This window comes from Muntiacus reevesi, chromosome 15 (genome assembly GCF_963930625.1).
Source record: "Muntiacus reevesi chromosome 15, mMunRee1.1, whole genome shotgun sequence".
Taxonomy (NCBI): domain Eukaryota; kingdom Metazoa; phylum Chordata; class Mammalia; order Artiodactyla; family Cervidae; genus Muntiacus; species Muntiacus reevesi.
The window spans coordinates 63,056,640-63,073,083 of record NC_089263.1 but is presented as its reverse complement, the minus strand read 5'-3'; the positions used below and the strand labels follow the sequence as shown (position 1 = coordinate 63,073,083).

Here is a 16,444-nt window from a genome sequence, read left to right as displayed (position 1 = left end):
GGCCCAGGCTGCCTCTCGAACTGTGACCCGCGTGTGGGCCGAGGGTCGGAGGGCCCTGACGCTCACCTCCGGGCCAGGGGCTCGCGGGGCAGCTACAGAAGCGACCTGAGCTGGGAGCCAGGCTGCTGGCCGCTCCCCGCCCAGCTGCGTGTGGCCTCAACTCCTGCACCTCACATCTCACCACAACCAAGCCTCATCTCAATCTTTTCAACATTTCTCCATTTAAGGATGGACACAAGAATATCTAGCACTGTGTTTAGGAAAAAGTTTTATTTTTTGGCTTAAAAAGACACAGCAAAAATGACTCCATTAGAACTCAAAATTGTAATGCCATCAAATAAAAATGTCATTTCTCTGCAACTGTGAGATATGGAGATAAAGAATCATGGCACCGTTATTAAAATACATGTTACTGGAGTGCCAAAATACATTTAGAGAGTATTCCATGTTTAAAAGGAGCGCTGAGACTGCTGTAAGTACACATGCGGATATAACTTAGGGGCCGAAACCTGAGCCCACCTCGGCACCCTGCTGGGGCACCACAGACACGGCACACCTCACCACCTGCAAACAACCAAGCCAACGGCCCACAGCTCCACCTCCACTGGGGAAAGGGCTTCTCCCGTGCTCTGCCCCTTCAGCCTGCCACCAGCCTGCGTGCAAACGCGGGGACAAGGTCCTCTTCGTCTCGGGGCACGTGGGTCTGGGCACGTGGTGGGCCCGGGCACGTGGTGGGCCCGTCGGGACGGCGGTGCTGACCTCTGACCCGAGGATCTGCTCTGCGGCCAGGCCCTGAGCACGCCGCTCTGCACACACGCTTTCGTCCTCAGGACGACCCCGACATAAGCTTTTGTTTTTTAAACAGCTGACATAGTCATAATTCACATATAAGTGTCCAGATGAAGGCCTCACTCACACCCGTCTCCCCACCCCAGAATCACTGTTGCTGACTTCCTGTCTGTCTCCCAGGGTCTTCCTGTCTGGACAAGGCAAGTACAGGTACATGTGGACCCAGCTTCCTCTTCTGCACCATTTGCACCTCTGCTTTCTCACCCAGCCACACATCACGCGCATCCGTTGGTACTCGTCCGAAGACAGCCACCTCGTTCCTTCCTACAGTGCAGAGGACTCACGACACGGACGCGCTGAGCTGTACCTGAAAAGCTCCTGCTGACGGACACTTACGTGGCAAAGACTAACCAGTGCGTGCGCCGGCTTTCACCTGCAAACACACACCTGCAGGGTCCAGGCCGAGTGGAACGGCTGGGTCAGAAGGCACACGCGCTGGTGACTGTTTACTGGGATCGCCAAGTTACCTCCCACGGAGGATGCGGCAATGTCTACTCCCACCAGCAGGGGGTGGGTGTCCCACTGTCCACAGCAAGGCAGGCATGAGTGCCCTGCCACCCCCCAGGGGACAGGCTCTCCCGCTCCCCACCCACTCCTGCCCATTCACTCCTGCACTGAGCACAGACGACACGCTGACACTGCTCGCCACCGACAGCCGTCCCTTCCCGCGGGAACTCGCGTTCACGAGGGATGAAAAGGAGGGGAATGGACAGGGTCTGCTGTGAGCGGACACCGAGCAGGCATGGGGAGGGAGGGATTAAGCCCCACAGGAGTACCTGGGGGGCCTCTGCCCTGGCCTGGGAGCTCGCCGAACCGAGAAGGAAAGGGCAGCGGACAGCGGCTGCAGGCGGCAGCAGGGCGTCCACGCAGGAAGGCAGCGAGGGTGCAGACCGGGAGCGGACCACGCACTGTCGTCCTGGAGACCCGCCAGGCGACTCCCGGCACAGGCCTCTCAGCCCCGATCGTCAGGCCAGGCCAGGGCGCAGCCCCAGGTGAGGTGCGGGACATGTGTCCCCGGCTGGCTAGGAGTCACTGAACCAAGCTGCTCTGGGCTATTATTTCATACTGTTCTTGGTTTGGGTTTAACAAAAAGAACAGAAATTAAGAAACAAATACCTAGAACACCCTGTTCAATAACTATAATGAATGCAGCCCAGTCTCAGAACCCTAAGGGTGTACTTTTGTTCTAGAACATGTCTAGTAAACAGGGTAAGGCATCTTAGTTCTCAAAGTTAAGGAAGGGGATTTCCCTGCTGTGCTTCAATTCTCCAGTTTCAATGAGACCTTGAGCTGGAAGAGCACATGTTTATGTTGGAAAAACACTCTTGGCAAAACCCGAGGTCCCCTGTGCGGAGCTGCTGGGCAGAGGAGGGGCGAGGCGGCTGGGGAGAGGCAGGCGCCCACGCTGGGCGCAGGCAGCTCGGGGACGTGCGCGGCACCCCTGTCCACTGGCGCACCCGAGAAGGGCCGGAAGTCAGATATGGAATCGTGAGCCAGGACTCAAGGACACGGAGTCCCAGTAAGGGCTCTGGGCTGTGACCTTGAAGCCCCGAGCCCTTGAGAGTGACCAGCCCAGAGTGAGACAGGCTGCAGGGCACAGTGCACCCTGAACTCGGAAGACCTGGAAAACTTGGAGACCACCTCATTTATAATTTTATATTGATTAGCTGCTAAAACAATATTTGGATGTATTAGATAAAATATCAACTTCACCTATTTTTTAAATGATCTACTGTGGCTATTAGAGAATTTTAAATTGAATTTGTGGCTCAAACTGCAGCAATGCTGCTGCAAACAGTGGTGGCACTGAAGATATCTGAAAAGGGAAGTCACAGAACCAAGCGGAATCCCCCATCGGGAGGCAGAGAGCGGTGCGGGTGGAGAGAGACTGCCCCGGAGCCTGTGACAACTGTCCCCAGACAAGAAGCTCTTAAACTCGACCAGAGGCGGTGGCAGGACGGACAGTTTCCCAGTGGGTGAGGCTGGGCGGAGCGGGGCAGGCTTCTGAACTGACTCCTAGGAGCTGAGGGGCCACGGCCTGGGAGGGGTGTGGCAGAAAGGAGTGGACGGCGGTCCTGCTGGGAGAAGTCCACGCGCCCCCACCGAGTAAGGAGCTGAGGAAGATGAGCGGGGAGGACGGGGAGATCGGCCGTGGACAGCGCCCGCCAGACCCGTGACACTGAGACGGCCAAGGCAGGAGGCGCCCAAGGGGAGCCGGGTGCAAACTCCGGGGACAAGCGCCTCACAGCGCGTGGGCCCAAAGCCAGGCAAGCAGAGAAAACAAGCCGGGAGTCCCGGGAGGAGGGGAAGGAACTGCCGTGGTGAGCGTGGGCCAGGCCAGGGGCCCTGCTCCCCGCCCCCACACCCCCCTCTTGGCACAGGGTCAGCGGTGGGGCCAGGAGAAGCCAGCCCCTGCTCCAAGGCTGCAGAGGAGAGGCTGAGGGGGGCCACCCAGCGGGAAGGACACGGCAGGCAGGCTCTCAGGTCGCCTAGCATCGCCGCCGGGCTCTCCATTAAGCAGGAAAACACCAAAACGCTCCAAGGCCTATTGCCATGATCACTCCCATAAAATCCAGTAATGTCCATAATCTGAGCATTAGTATGCCAGGTCTGCACGCCAAGACACCTGCCCACGAAGTGAGCTCCCTCACCCACTCTCTTCCCTGGTAATCACCCATTCTGGATGCAGAAGAAACCATCTCATTTCTAAAATTAATCCAGTGAAGAAACCCAACAAGCATCAAAACAACCATCATCAGTGGCATTCACAAACAAGATTTTCTAACTATACAAAACTAGTATAAAGGAAACAAGAATAAAAATAAACCTGTAACCATATTAAAGCCATCACTGCTAAAATGAAACCTTCTAAAGCACACACTCTTTGTCACTGATATCAACGTGATAAGCAGGAAAAAAATTATTGGGGAGGGATGGGTATGCATTTTACAATGCAGGTATTAATTTATAACAAAAACACTAAACAATTCAAAAGCCACAGCAGCTACTGGAAAAGCCACAATGTAGTCACAAGCAAAAACAGTGACCAAGGGCTTTGATTCTGTAAAGGCACTTACAGACGCTGCTCCCTCAGGAAGCACTATCAGGAGAGGGGATTTCAAGGCCTGGGAAAGAGGATCAAATGTCACTTTTATCAACGCTAAAACGTCAAGGAGTAGATCATTACATGTCCATTTCCTTCCTCTGATTAAAAAAAGCAACAGAAACAAGACTAACGATGTGCCCAGAACCACTCTTTGGCCGGGTAACTAGACTGCGGAACTGGGCCCCTCCCCTCCCTGCCCCGGGGGCGCGAGCGGCAGCAGGCTGGCTGCCCACCAAGCAGCCCTCAGCCTGGCCCTGCTGCCCTGGCCACAACCTGCGAGGGAGGGGCCAGTCAACGACAGGGGCGCTCATCATGAGCCAGGGATGCCAGAGGCTGGGATGGCCAGGTCTTCTGAGATTTTCCATCTACCCAGCAATCAGACACACCTGAAAATCCTCTCAAGTTACTAGTCAGTGGACACAGTCCTGATATAATCAGAACTTTCACAAAGACAAACAGGACTGAGTGCATCACCACACAGAAACTGCCACTTTACGTCTCTTCCTCCCCAATACACCGTAATCATTAGTAATGAAAAGGCAGACCCACACCCCACTGGGGTGCTCCATGCAAGGCTGAATGCTGACCTGGGTGACCCCCTCCCACTAGTAGCTCTTACTATGAAGGAGGGGGCGTGGTCTGGGAGCTCATCAGAAGTGCCAACACACTGACCAGAGAACATGAGATGCTCCAAGGCCTGTCAGAGACAGGGGTGACACCAAGGAGCAGCCCGAAGCCCACCCCGAAGGACCGCAGAAGGCAGCCTCAGGCTGGCACTCCTGAAGGGAGGCCGGAAGGGCAGGGTCCTGCCTTCCCCCTGGGCGGGGCTCCACTGGCATGCAGCAGCCAAGCTCTTGCTGTGGCCAGGATGGCCCGGAAGCACCTCTGATGCCCAAGAAGAACTGATGGACTGAGGGCCAGACCGGGAGGTGAAGGCTGCCAGCATCCCTAATGGAAGGTGTGAGTCTGACCATTTCACCTCTTAGAAAACATAAAAAATCACAAAGATGATAAAGCTACCAGTGAGCACTGGGATTCACAGGTCATGTTTTCCCATCTTTTTTGTACTTCTCTCTGTCCCAATTTTTTGTATAAACATATAAAATTTGTATTTAAAACTTTTTATTCAATGGGCAGAAAAATCACCTTTTAAGATACACCCTATTCCCAGACAGAAATTTTCATCCATCTTTGGTCTAACGTGGATTTCTAGAACTTCATTTCCACTTACCCACCCACCTATCCGTCCACCCAAACATTTCCTCTTCTCTCATGGAGCAGACACCCTCAGAAAGGAGGCAAGGCTGGAGTAACCAGTACTGCAGTGTGTGTTCACATGTGGGCACGCGCATCCCGGGAGGCTGAGCAGCCCTCAGACGAGTGAGACAGACAGACAGACACCGCAATCCGGATAAGCAGTCCCCATCACCTGACAAGTGTTCATTCTCTGACTATGCTGCCCTGCTCTTACCCTCTCGTTCTGGAAAATTATTTGTGCTTCTCCTTCAAAACTGCTGCTACCTCACCTACCAAGCAGCTTTTCCTCCAACCCCCGGTGAAAGGAACCTCCGGTTTCCCTGTGTGTGCAACTTCCCCGAGCTCTCCCCAGGGCTGGTGCTCCAGGCCCCCAGACCTCTCATCCTCACCACACCTCCAGCTGGGGACTGGTCTATCCACCTTCCGGCTGAGGAGACACAATGGAACAGACCCACACCCTGCGGGCAGGAAGGGGCAGAGTTGCTGTCTGTGCTCTGGCGCTCAGGTTCAAGGACCTATGTTCTTAGCCACCGCACTCTGCGTCTGCAAATTTCATGGTAATAAACTGACTGTTGCAAATGCCCTTTGCAGGCAATGACCAGATGGCTGGAGCCTCAGAGTATAAACAGGGCTCAGTCCTAGACATGTCAGGACGCAGCAGACATGTCTTTGCTCTTATTGTGCTTTCTCCAGAGACCTGCCATCTCATCTCAGGGATGTGATTACTATGTATATGGTGACTGCTCCCAGAATTTACCTCTAGTCTGGAGCTCCAGACCCACGTACCCAACCCCCACTGGCCTCTCAGGCTTGACAAGCAGGAAGCGGAGCCCTGACCTTTCACTCTGCTCTAGCACCTGCTCCTTCCCTCTCACCCAGCGCGCCAAGTGGGCCAGAAACCCAGCATCTGCTCATCCATCTCTCCAACTCCGTCTCCAAGACAGAGCCAGAGTAACCTGAAAAAACTCCAAGCAGACCACCTGCTGCCCCCCTGTGTGAGATCCCAGCACGCAGGCCAAGCAGCAACCTGGGCCAGGCCCTCACTCCACACCTCTCCCAGGTCTCCTGGCCCCAGGCTCATTCCCACAGAGCCTGCCCCTGCCCTCCCTCCTGTGAGAATGCTGCAGCTCCAGCTCCACACCTGGGGGGCCTTCTCACGCGAGGTGAGGCTCACAGCATACCACCTCCTCCGAGAAGTGACCCCCGTCCTATCCCTTAGGCCGCCGTGTCTGTCTCTCTCCCTCAGCCCCACTGTCTCCTCTGACATCACACGTCACCACCATGTGCCGTGTGTGTGTGTGTGTGTGTGGCGTTGTTCACACTTCTCCCCCTTCTGTGAAGGGAAGATACAGGGGAGGTGTTCTTTGCACGCGGTCGGCCACCAAGGTCTGCGGAATGAATGAGGAAATGGCCCCAACTCCGGGTCAGGTCCTCAGCTCTCACCTGGACAGTCACTAGAGCCTCCTCACTCGTCTTGCTATCTTCATTCCAATCCACCTTCCCCAAGTGCTGACAAGAGTTCTAAAAAAACATATTTAATCCTGTCACTCCCTTCATTAAGTAAAACCCCCAAAGCTGCCCCACAGCCTCCAGTGTCAAATCCAAATTTCTCAGCGTGTCACAAAAGGCTTTTACAATCTGCTTCCGGTTCACCTGTCCAGCTTCACCTCCGGCCACTCCAAGGTCCACGCACTGAGATCTGGACCCTTATGTCTGCCTCACGTTCCTCCACATGCTAAGCTGTTTTCGCCAGCTTCGAAGGCCCTTGTCATCCTCCTCCAACTCTTCTGCATCTTTCAAACCCAGGTCAAATGTCCCCTTCTGGAAGCTTTCTCAAACTCCCCCCATTAAATGTTTGTTTTTATTTTATGATATCTGGTACATCCTAAAGACTGCAGTTAACACCCACCTCTCTTGGTACTTTGTTCATAACAAGCGCTTCACATCCTCCCTGTCCATCTCACAGAACAGTGAGTTCTGGAGGTGACAAGGCCCATATGGCAACCAGCTATGATAGGGCTTACAATCTATGGCCAGTAAGGACGCGTGGAATTAATATCTGGATCCAAATATATCATCAAATTGCTGCCGCGTCTGGACGACTCACTTACCCTCTAATTCCCTATCTGCACGGTAGAGACAACAGCCCACCCTCCCTGCAGAGGAAGCAGGTGAAATACTCGGAAACCTCCAAGCCTCACACGAATGCAAAGCACAGCCTAACCACTGCTTCGACCACCATCCCCAGCACCCTCTGAGAAACAAACCTCCGATGACCCTGTCTCTGAGACATCCTGACCAAAATCCGATGAGAATGCCATCCATACGGCCAAAGAACACCCTCACTGTGAAGGGCAATCAATTTCAGCCTTGAGCTATAAATGCCAAGTTGGCATTAAACCACACACAATCCTCTCACTCTGAACAGTCACTTTCCAAATAAAATGTACAGAGAGTAGGAGGTAACTCCGCTTCACTCCCTGAGGGTGGGGAGCTGCTTTCTAGCCCGTGGCTCCCAGCTGTCCTGAGTAAGGAATGGGGCGAGCTGACGCATCTGAGTGCTGGGGCCTCTGCTGCACCCCCACCTGCAGCGAGGGCACACAAACCCTTCTTGTTCTCCAAGAGGCATTCTGTGCCATCCACAGCCGGGTGGCCTCCCGACCTTGTTTACCAACCAGCCTTTACATGGCTCCAATCCCCTCCCCCTTGAAAGAACGTCCCCACCTAAACACAAACAGACTCCCACAAGGACACCAAATTCAACACTTCTATTCAGAACGCAGAGAAGTACAGTTTTGTGTCCCCACTCTCCCCGCCACCACCCTCCTCTCAAAATCATCCAGACACTTAGAAATCACTCCCTCAGATGCTGTTAATAAGATGTTTGTTCAGGTAGACAGAATGATTTGCTGCCTAAGATTTTTTTTCAGAAAACGGATTAAACGCTTCTCCCCTCTAGCCTGTCAGTCCAGGCGGCAGGTTTGGTTCCGGCCAGCCCAGACGAGACTAGAGGAGGAGACGGCGCATTTCAGGGATTCACCGAGTCCACTGGCAAAGCCCAGCAGGGGCATGCGGGCGGGCACGGGGCGCACACGACAGCATGCGCCACCGGGACTGCAAGAGAGCCAGGGCTTTAACTGCACTTTGTCAAGTGGAGCGTTCCTTCCCAAACAAAATTACTTCTTAAAAACCAGCATCTATAACGTACTTCTGTTCCGAGTTAGTAACTTTAAGACCATGCACCAATGCAAAACCTCCTGCCCTTCCTGACAGGTCCAGGGGACCCGACCCTCGTCACCCCAGGGCTGAGCTTACAAGGAGACTGCAGCCAAGGCCTCTAACTCAGCAAGCCGACCTCGTCCGCTCCAGTTCCTAGGAAAGTCACACTCAAACAGCAGAGGAGGCGTGGCAGATATGTAATGGGCAATACTTGGACTAAAAAGCCATTCCAGCAGCCTTTACAGATATAATCTATCTGGCAACTTCCACCTGCCCAGGTTTAAAGGTTCTGACATGTTCCTGAACAGACAGCTCAGATCTCTCGGGCTCCTTCAAGAATGAGACTGGAGACACCAGGAACCCCAGGACACAGCACAACACAGGCAGGCGCTGTGCACGGCAGCCAGGCCCAAGGGCCAGGGCTTCTAACCACATCAGAGGTGATGTCAGAGCCAAGGCTTTCAAGAGCAAGAGAGCAAATTCTCAGATGTATGCCTGTCAAACACACCCATCAAAACTTTATCTACCATTTGCGAAACCTAAGGAAATATTAGCAAGTTCTTTGAGCTGCATGAAATTTTCTGGCAATGTGAATACAGTCTAGAATTCTTTATCTTCTTATATAAATATCAAGCTATTAGTCTTGTCCTTATCTCCATTATAAAAACAATTTTTTAAAAACACCTGCTATAGACACCTGAACATAAAAAAATGCACAAAAAACAGTTAGCCCAATAAAGAACAGGTAAAGGTCAACAAGTTAACGCACCACATTTAAACTTGGGTAATACTAGGTAGGACAGCTGAGGATGGAAAATGGGCTTCACTCACAGAGTAAAATTATAAGGCCCATACCCTCGGTAAGAACGTATGCATTCTTATAGGGGTTCTTAACAGCTAAGACAGGGTGCTACTTACTTCCTCATTAAATAGTTTGCTAGTTTCTTTTTTGATTGGGTCTATAAGCTGGACTTGGCCTGCGGAAAAGCCCACTAGGAGAGAGACACTTTCTGCTGTGGCTGTTAGGTGGTTGAAGTCATGACAAGTAGGCTGTGTTCCTTTGTATATCCTTTTATCTATTGGTTTACTCAAGTCAGCAGCCTGGAGGAGAAAGAGAAAAATACACACGGTAAACAGCACATTGAGATGAGAACTCTAAGTTACACTATTTTATACTCCATTATGATGTTCAATCTTAAAAATTAAAATATTGAAATATTTTAATTTTTATAAATTCTTTTTGCAGTTTTCAGCATTTTATAAAAGCACTTTCACATACCTCAGCCAATATGATATTGTTAGACTGTCCATAATATGTTTTTAACTGTTACTCTCGCAACTTACTCTTCTTCACATATGTTTAATGAAGACTCCTGGACTTCAGGAGGAAAAAAATCCTTGGGATACTAAATTCAGTGCTTGTAAAACGTATTTCAAGCATTTTCTAACCACATGAAAGCTCGGCTTTCAAACACAGCTCCAGCACCTACAAGCTCATCGGTGAGTTTACCTGCAGCCCAGTCGTTCTCAAAGTGTGGGCCCCAGACCAGCGGAGGCAGCAGCAGTGTCACCTGGAAATTCAGAGACGCACCTTCTCCCGCCCCACCCCAGACCAAATGAATCAAACCACCAGGGCGGGCGGGTGGGCCCAGCAAGCTGCAGTTACAACGGTCTTCCAGGTGATCCTGACGCCTGCTCAGGCTGAGAACCAGGACTGCGGCCAGCTAACACAGAGGCAGTGACTCCCGCCCTGGGTCACAGTCTCTTCTGCGTTAGCTTTCAGGGGGCTTTCACTCATCGAACCCATACTCCAAGTCTGGTACAGGCATCATCTTAATCCTTATCATAATGCTTCAAAAGAGACCACATTTCCCCCCCATTTTACAGATGAGAAAACAAGTTCAGGGAAGTTAAATAACCCAGCCGAGGTCCCCGTACCTACCGAAGACGCGGAAGGGCCGGATGTGGAGCCCAAACCTGTTTTCCCGTAAAGGGGGCGGGGAGAAAACACACAGTACTCTCCAGAGTCTGACTTCTGACTTGGGCTAAACATGATTTTTCAAAGTGCCTCCCCTCTTTAAAAGCAGGATCTTTTTCCTCATGAGAAACCTTCTGTGCAATCCAGCACGCTGGGTGGTCATTGCTGAATGAAGGTGACCCGTCCCCTCCCCTGCCATCGGAGAATCACCGGTGGAGACAACTGAACGTCTCCTTGAAACACATGCTTTTGCCCCGTGTGCAATTCTGGGGCTCACAGCTCTGGTTCCTACGAGTGCGGGTTCTGAAGATCTCGTTCTTCCAAAGAGGCCTGGGACAGTGACTGAGTATCCAGGTCTGTCAGATTACTAGCAGTGTGTAAAAAAGAGGACCTCACAATGACAGGCTGAAAACCCGAGCATGGGCAGTCTGGAGCTGAGTGGTATGAGCGCCCCGGGAACCCAGGGCAAAGGAGTGTAGACACACACGGAGGACCCTCCCTGCCTCATCGCAGCTGGAGTGGGGGGAGCACCTCTCTTCCCAACCCCAGAAGGTCTGGGTTGGGAACCGGCTGTCTGGAAGGTGAGGCAAGCAGAGTGTGGTCTACAGAAGAAGTCCCAACTCTGGAGCAAGGGGCAGCGGGCCGTGCGCGGGGCCTGAGCATCCTGTGACGTGTGACGAGGCGGGTGCACGGCAGAGGCAGGGGGTCCGGACAGGAGAGGCCAGCTGGGGGTAAGCAGCTCCTGGGCTCAGCCCAAAGAGGGAGAGAAGTCGAGCCTAAGGGAACAACTCGGCAAATGACCTCAGTGCAAGGAAACAGCAGCAAAAGTAAAAACAGGCCAAAATATAAGACACACTGACAGCCAGAGTCAAAACTCAAACCTGAAATGAGAACCACTGAGCTACCCCATGATCTCTGCATCAGCGCATGCAACGACCGGGACTTCTTTTTTGCAGTTTGTTTAACAAACTACTCCATGAAAGAATATACATAAAATTATGCACCAAAACATAAAAAGCAACTCAGAGGCAAGCCAAATGTTAACAGAGAAAACAAACTAATACAAATTGAATGAGCAAAAGAAACAGTGATTCTCAGAAGAACAGCGGAAGTTTAAAGCACTATTTTTCCCAAGTATTTTGCTACTAGTTTTAAGCTCATGGGTCCCTCACAATCTCAGCCTCAGTTCTTGGAAGAGTTCTTCGGCATTCCTGCCCCTAGTAGGGAACCTTACTGAAAGATCTTGTCTGTCATTAGATTACACAAACACAAATCTACAGTATTTTAAATGCCAACTGAAAGACAATTTTTACTCTCGAACAATGTAAATATTCCAAAAGCGTCCTGTTTACTAACTTGCTTAACAAAGTTTCTTCCTAGATTACTACTCACAAAGTATACCAGACCATCAATAGTCTAGTAGTCTGCAGTCAAAATTAAGTAGACTGAGAATAAGCATTTAGAATGGCAATGTGACAGAGTGATTTTATACCCACTGAATCTAATAACAAAAAATCCAAGTTTGCTTCTTAAATGTCTTTTTCAGTTTCTTTTCCTAGTAATCCTTATTTTATTTTACACAAGTATCACTCCAAGGCCTTCCTGGTGGTCTAGTGGTTAAGAATCCGCTTGCCAATACCGGGAACATGAGTTCAACCTCTGATTCAGGAAGATCCCACATGCCAGGGAGCAACTAAGCCTGCTCACCTCAACTCCTGAGCCTAGCTCTAGAGTCCTGGGCCCACCTGCGGCAGCTACTGAATCCTGCGCCCCTGGAGCCCTTGCGCCTCGACAATCAGCCACCGAGATGAGAAGCCTGTGCAGTGCGATGGAAAACAAAGAGTAGTCCTACTCGCTGCAATTTTAAAAACTGGTCTTTCAACACTGGTGGGAGCGGCACTGTCCCAGAAGGCATAAACGCAGACCGAGGCCTGAGGAACACAAGCAAGCATCTCTCTTCCCCAAGGTCACTCCCCCTTCAGCCCCCAAAGGCACGGATGGCACCAGAACGCAGACACTAGCCAGGCAGCATGTCCCTCTCACCAGCATGACTCCTGTGAGCCCCGAAGTGACAACAAGCTTCCCAATACAGGAAACTATCCTTCCGAGAAACCTGGGAACTCCAGCCATGGTGCCTGAGCTTTCTGAAGCCTGAACCCAAGTGTGGGGAACGTAGGGACCACCAGTTCATGCCTTCACTTCCAGCTGCACCATCACCTCCAACTCACCTCGTCCTCTTCCCTCTGACAGCCAATCACCGAGTTCTGTCTCTTTTCCCACTGCTGGGTTACTATCTTCTTCTTCCTTTTTTCTGGCGAATCGGGCGGAACCCACCCACCTTTCAGTAACAGTGCCAATGACCTGAGCCAGCCACCGCTTCCCCATAGGGTCATCAGCCCGATAGATGGTTTCCCAGGTCAGGACAGTTTAACAGAAAGAGAACGAGCCTACACTTCGGAACCAGGCAGGTGTGGGTTCAAACCCTGCCTTCCCAAGAGGTGGCCGGGTGGCCCTGGGGAGGTGCGTGTCACCTCCCTCACAGCCGTGGAGAACGAAATCCCCCAGCTGCGCACAGGGCCAAGGAGAGGCGCACGATGTCGGAGATACAGCACCCAGCACAGCAGAGCAGGCAAACCTACCACTCCTGGTTTATCCGGTCACATCCTACGTGGGGCAGTGCTGCAGGGGCTTCCTAATTCCCGTCACACCAGAACATGACGACGCCCAGCAGTCTTGCCCTTCCATCCTCCTAGCAGCCGCAGCAACTGCGGCCCACTGCACACTTCCTGTGCACCAGCAACCTGACTCTCAGCATCGCTTCCCGTCTCGCAGTCGCCCCCCAGAGTCCGCGCCTATGCCATCCGCATTTCACTGCTGAGGCACCTGGGAAGCAAGGGAGGGGTCGAGGGCCGTGTCCCACCACTCAGCTCTTCCTGCCATCCGCCCACCTGGAGTCTGGGGCGGGCAGACGCCCCCTCTCTCCCGGCCTGAGTTGCCCTCTTGCTAGGATAGTCGCCTTTACCCCTGTTCTCAGGAATCTTACCCACCTGTACAAGTCCCATCACCTCCAGCAAGCGTTTTCCCAACTACCACTTCCCAAGCTGGCTCCTTTATCTCAACTCTCAAGTACTTAATTCGTTACACAAAATTTAGCATTTAATCATTTATATTACCACAGTGTTACTTTATGTCTGTTATCATCACTTACAACTAAAAATTATAATAAAAAAAATTATAATAAAAACTCCCTTAAAAAGCAGAACTACTTTATTAAACAGTTACCACTGTATTATTCTACAAAATTACTTCTGTTTTTCAGCTTTCTGGTAAATCCTTCATAGATACGTTACAGATACTTTTTTTTTTAGTGCTTCTGCATCCTAATTATTACCAATTATCTGAATTTTTAAATGTCAATTTATAGCAGAACAATTTATTTAAACTGGCAAGAATTCTTTTTTTCTTAAGAACTGGCAAGAATTCTAAGAACTGATAAGAATATTTGGTTATTCAGCTCCAATGGAGTATAGTATTTGTCACAAAAGGTCAGTATCTGTTTAATGAATGGAACTGTGATTTTTCAATAGTAAGATTAAATTTCATCATTATGCTCATTAGTTTCTGCATAAGGAGTTACTGACTACGAATAATTTATCAGTGTCTCATTCTCAACAGAAGAAATTTACATGGTGGTTTAAACAATTCCTACTAGAGAAACAGAGCTGGTTAACCAAAATCCTCAGTCAGTAAGTACAAACTTTAAAACGTTTTGTTTCTTTTTGCCTTGGACTTTTGATCCTTTAAAAATCCCTGGAATTCTCTTCATGATGAATACTGTCAAAATATGAACTCAGCTGGGTCAGTTCAGCAAGGCACTAACAAGCACTTATCTTTCCAGGACCACAGAAGTCTGCAGAAGAAACAGTTCCAACTCACACCTTCCCTCAGACCCCTCCCTGGCCCACAGGAAGGCTGCAGGGCCAAGAGGAGGGAGAGAACCAGGAACCTCCCGCGGGCGGTTGAGGGGCTCAGGGAAGGCGCCTGTGCCCGGCCAAGCCCTCCTCAAGGGAGCCTGGTGCTTCATACCCCTCAGGGCCCAGAAGCGCTTGATGTGGTGTGGAAGATAATCTCAGAAAGACCTCTTCTGAAAAAGGCATGCCAGATGATGGTACGTGGGGGGTGTGCAGTGATAAAGGTGGGCTTTGTTTTCCCTTAATGTCCCATTTTCCTTCCCCTTCTGAGATCCACCTCAGAGAGAACCAGTCTCACAGAGCTTGCCAAAAGAGAGTCCAGTTACAGGCATATCTTATCGCTGTCTAATACCCGCCCAGACAGGACGCTCACCCTGCCCACACCAGAAACGGCTCCCTCCTCCGGAGGCCCCTCTCCCAAGCTTCAGGCCTGCAGCCTCCGAGGTGCGCCCCCACCCCCGGCAGGTACCCCCACGCTGGCCCCACGCCCTCTGGCAGTGGCCCTCCTCCAGGCGGCCCAGCCCAGGGGCGGCTCCCACAGCTCGGCTGGCTCCTCCCCCCGTCGCCCCACCTCCAGGTTACCCTCCACACCTGCCAGATTAATCCTCACAAAGACTCACTAGCTCTGCCACTCAGAACCTCTGAAGCCCTGCCCAGCACACCAGTGGCTAAATTCCTCACCTGGCATCCACAGGCCAGGCACGGGCCATCCACGATGGGCCTCGACACACACACCTGCAAAGGCACATGTTCACAGCTGTCTGGCTGTTCACACCCTCCTGCCCTTCCTCTTTTCACTCAGAACACTCCCCCTCCTCCGATCACACAAATGCTGCCCACCACAGGGCCAGTGCCGTTTCCCCCCAGCCCACCCGGCGAGGCATTCTTTTGCCGGACCGCCACTGCGTGCCTATCCCTATGTGTCAGTTATTCGCGCTCACATGGGAACTGTATTTCATACACGGTGACAGTCCTTTTAAAAACAAGAGAAAGTCAGGAGGCTGCTGACTCACCTCACGGACAGCCTGAATAGATTAATCCCAAATAGCTGGAGCCGCCCCAGTGACATCAGAGGTCTCCATTACGCCACTTGGAAATCAAAGAGCGGCCGCAGGGCTGTGACCACGCCTTCTGACCGCAACTCAGACACCAAAAGAGGAGCCAGAGGTGCACAGGGGATTCCTTCCTGGGCCCACAGAGGATCGCCGACTTGGAGAGGGTCCTATCTCCAGACCGGGGATCCAAAATAAACCACATGACAGACTGTTCCTCAGTTTTTCCTGGGGACAACGTTTAACCCAGTTAGGCTTGGGTCTGGTGCCTGCGAGGGCTGAGCCCACAGGCTGGGGCAGGACCACACCCAGTTGGTCGGTCATCCTGGGGAAACGCTTCCGGTCCCAGGGCCGAGAAAAGGGGACGAAGACCACACCCAGCTGGGGGTCCTGGGGCAACGCTTCCCGGTCACAGGACTGAGGAAAGGAGATGCAGACCACTCCGAGCTGAGACACACTTGCTTCATGAACAAAGGTCAATGTCCTATTTAATACAAATCTTCTCCAACAGAGTGGAAAAAAACCTGCGGCCCTAATGACGAAAATACCAATCAGCGATTTGTCAAACACGCTCGCCGCCCACACCTGTGGGCAGGTGAGCAGTCTGACACTCAGGCACAGTCAGCTGCGAAGCGCCGCCCAGAGGCCGAGCCCACGGTCGGAGCCGCCGGCCCGTGGGGGGGACAGCCACACGATCCACCTTCCTCACGGTTTCCTCAGGCGAACAGCTGCACCGCTGGCATTAATGGTATTCAGGGTCTAACACATCAAAAAAAAAGATACCAGGGGTGTTAGAAGTCAGGTCTGGGATAACTTACACCAACAGGAAAAACAAAAAAGGTCAGTCAACTGTACACTCTCAGTGTTTCCGGAAGGACAAAAGCTTATCTCTTACTCACCACTCTATCTCCAACGCCTAATAAGGGCTGGCACACAGAGGGTATCCTCAAGCTTCTGTTGCAGGAATGACACATTTTTGAAAATGGGGGGAAAGAAAAGTAAAGGAATGGTG

General features: G+C 51.8%; 1 protein-coding gene across 13 annotated transcripts in view; it reads right to left on the bottom strand.

Moving 5' to 3' along the window:
* The window catches only part of WDR20 (WD repeat domain 20), a 65,815-nt gene that overhangs the window by 12,355 nt on the left and 37,016 nt on the right, over positions 1-16,444 (bottom strand). For 6 of the 13 annotated variants that reach the window (XM_065906195.1, XM_065906203.1, XM_065906196.1 and 3 more), the window contains exon 2: positions 9,350-9,532. The exons of 4 other annotated variants lie outside the window; for them this stretch is intronic. In XM_065906195.1, the coding sequence (XP_065762267.1) occupies positions 9,350-9,532 (183 nt within the window). Of the gene's footprint in view, positions 1-6,655; positions 6,734-9,349; positions 9,533-16,444 lie in introns of those variants that run through there. 3 more of the 13 variants (XM_065906194.1, XM_065906202.1, XM_065906200.1) reach the window with 2 other exon arrangements.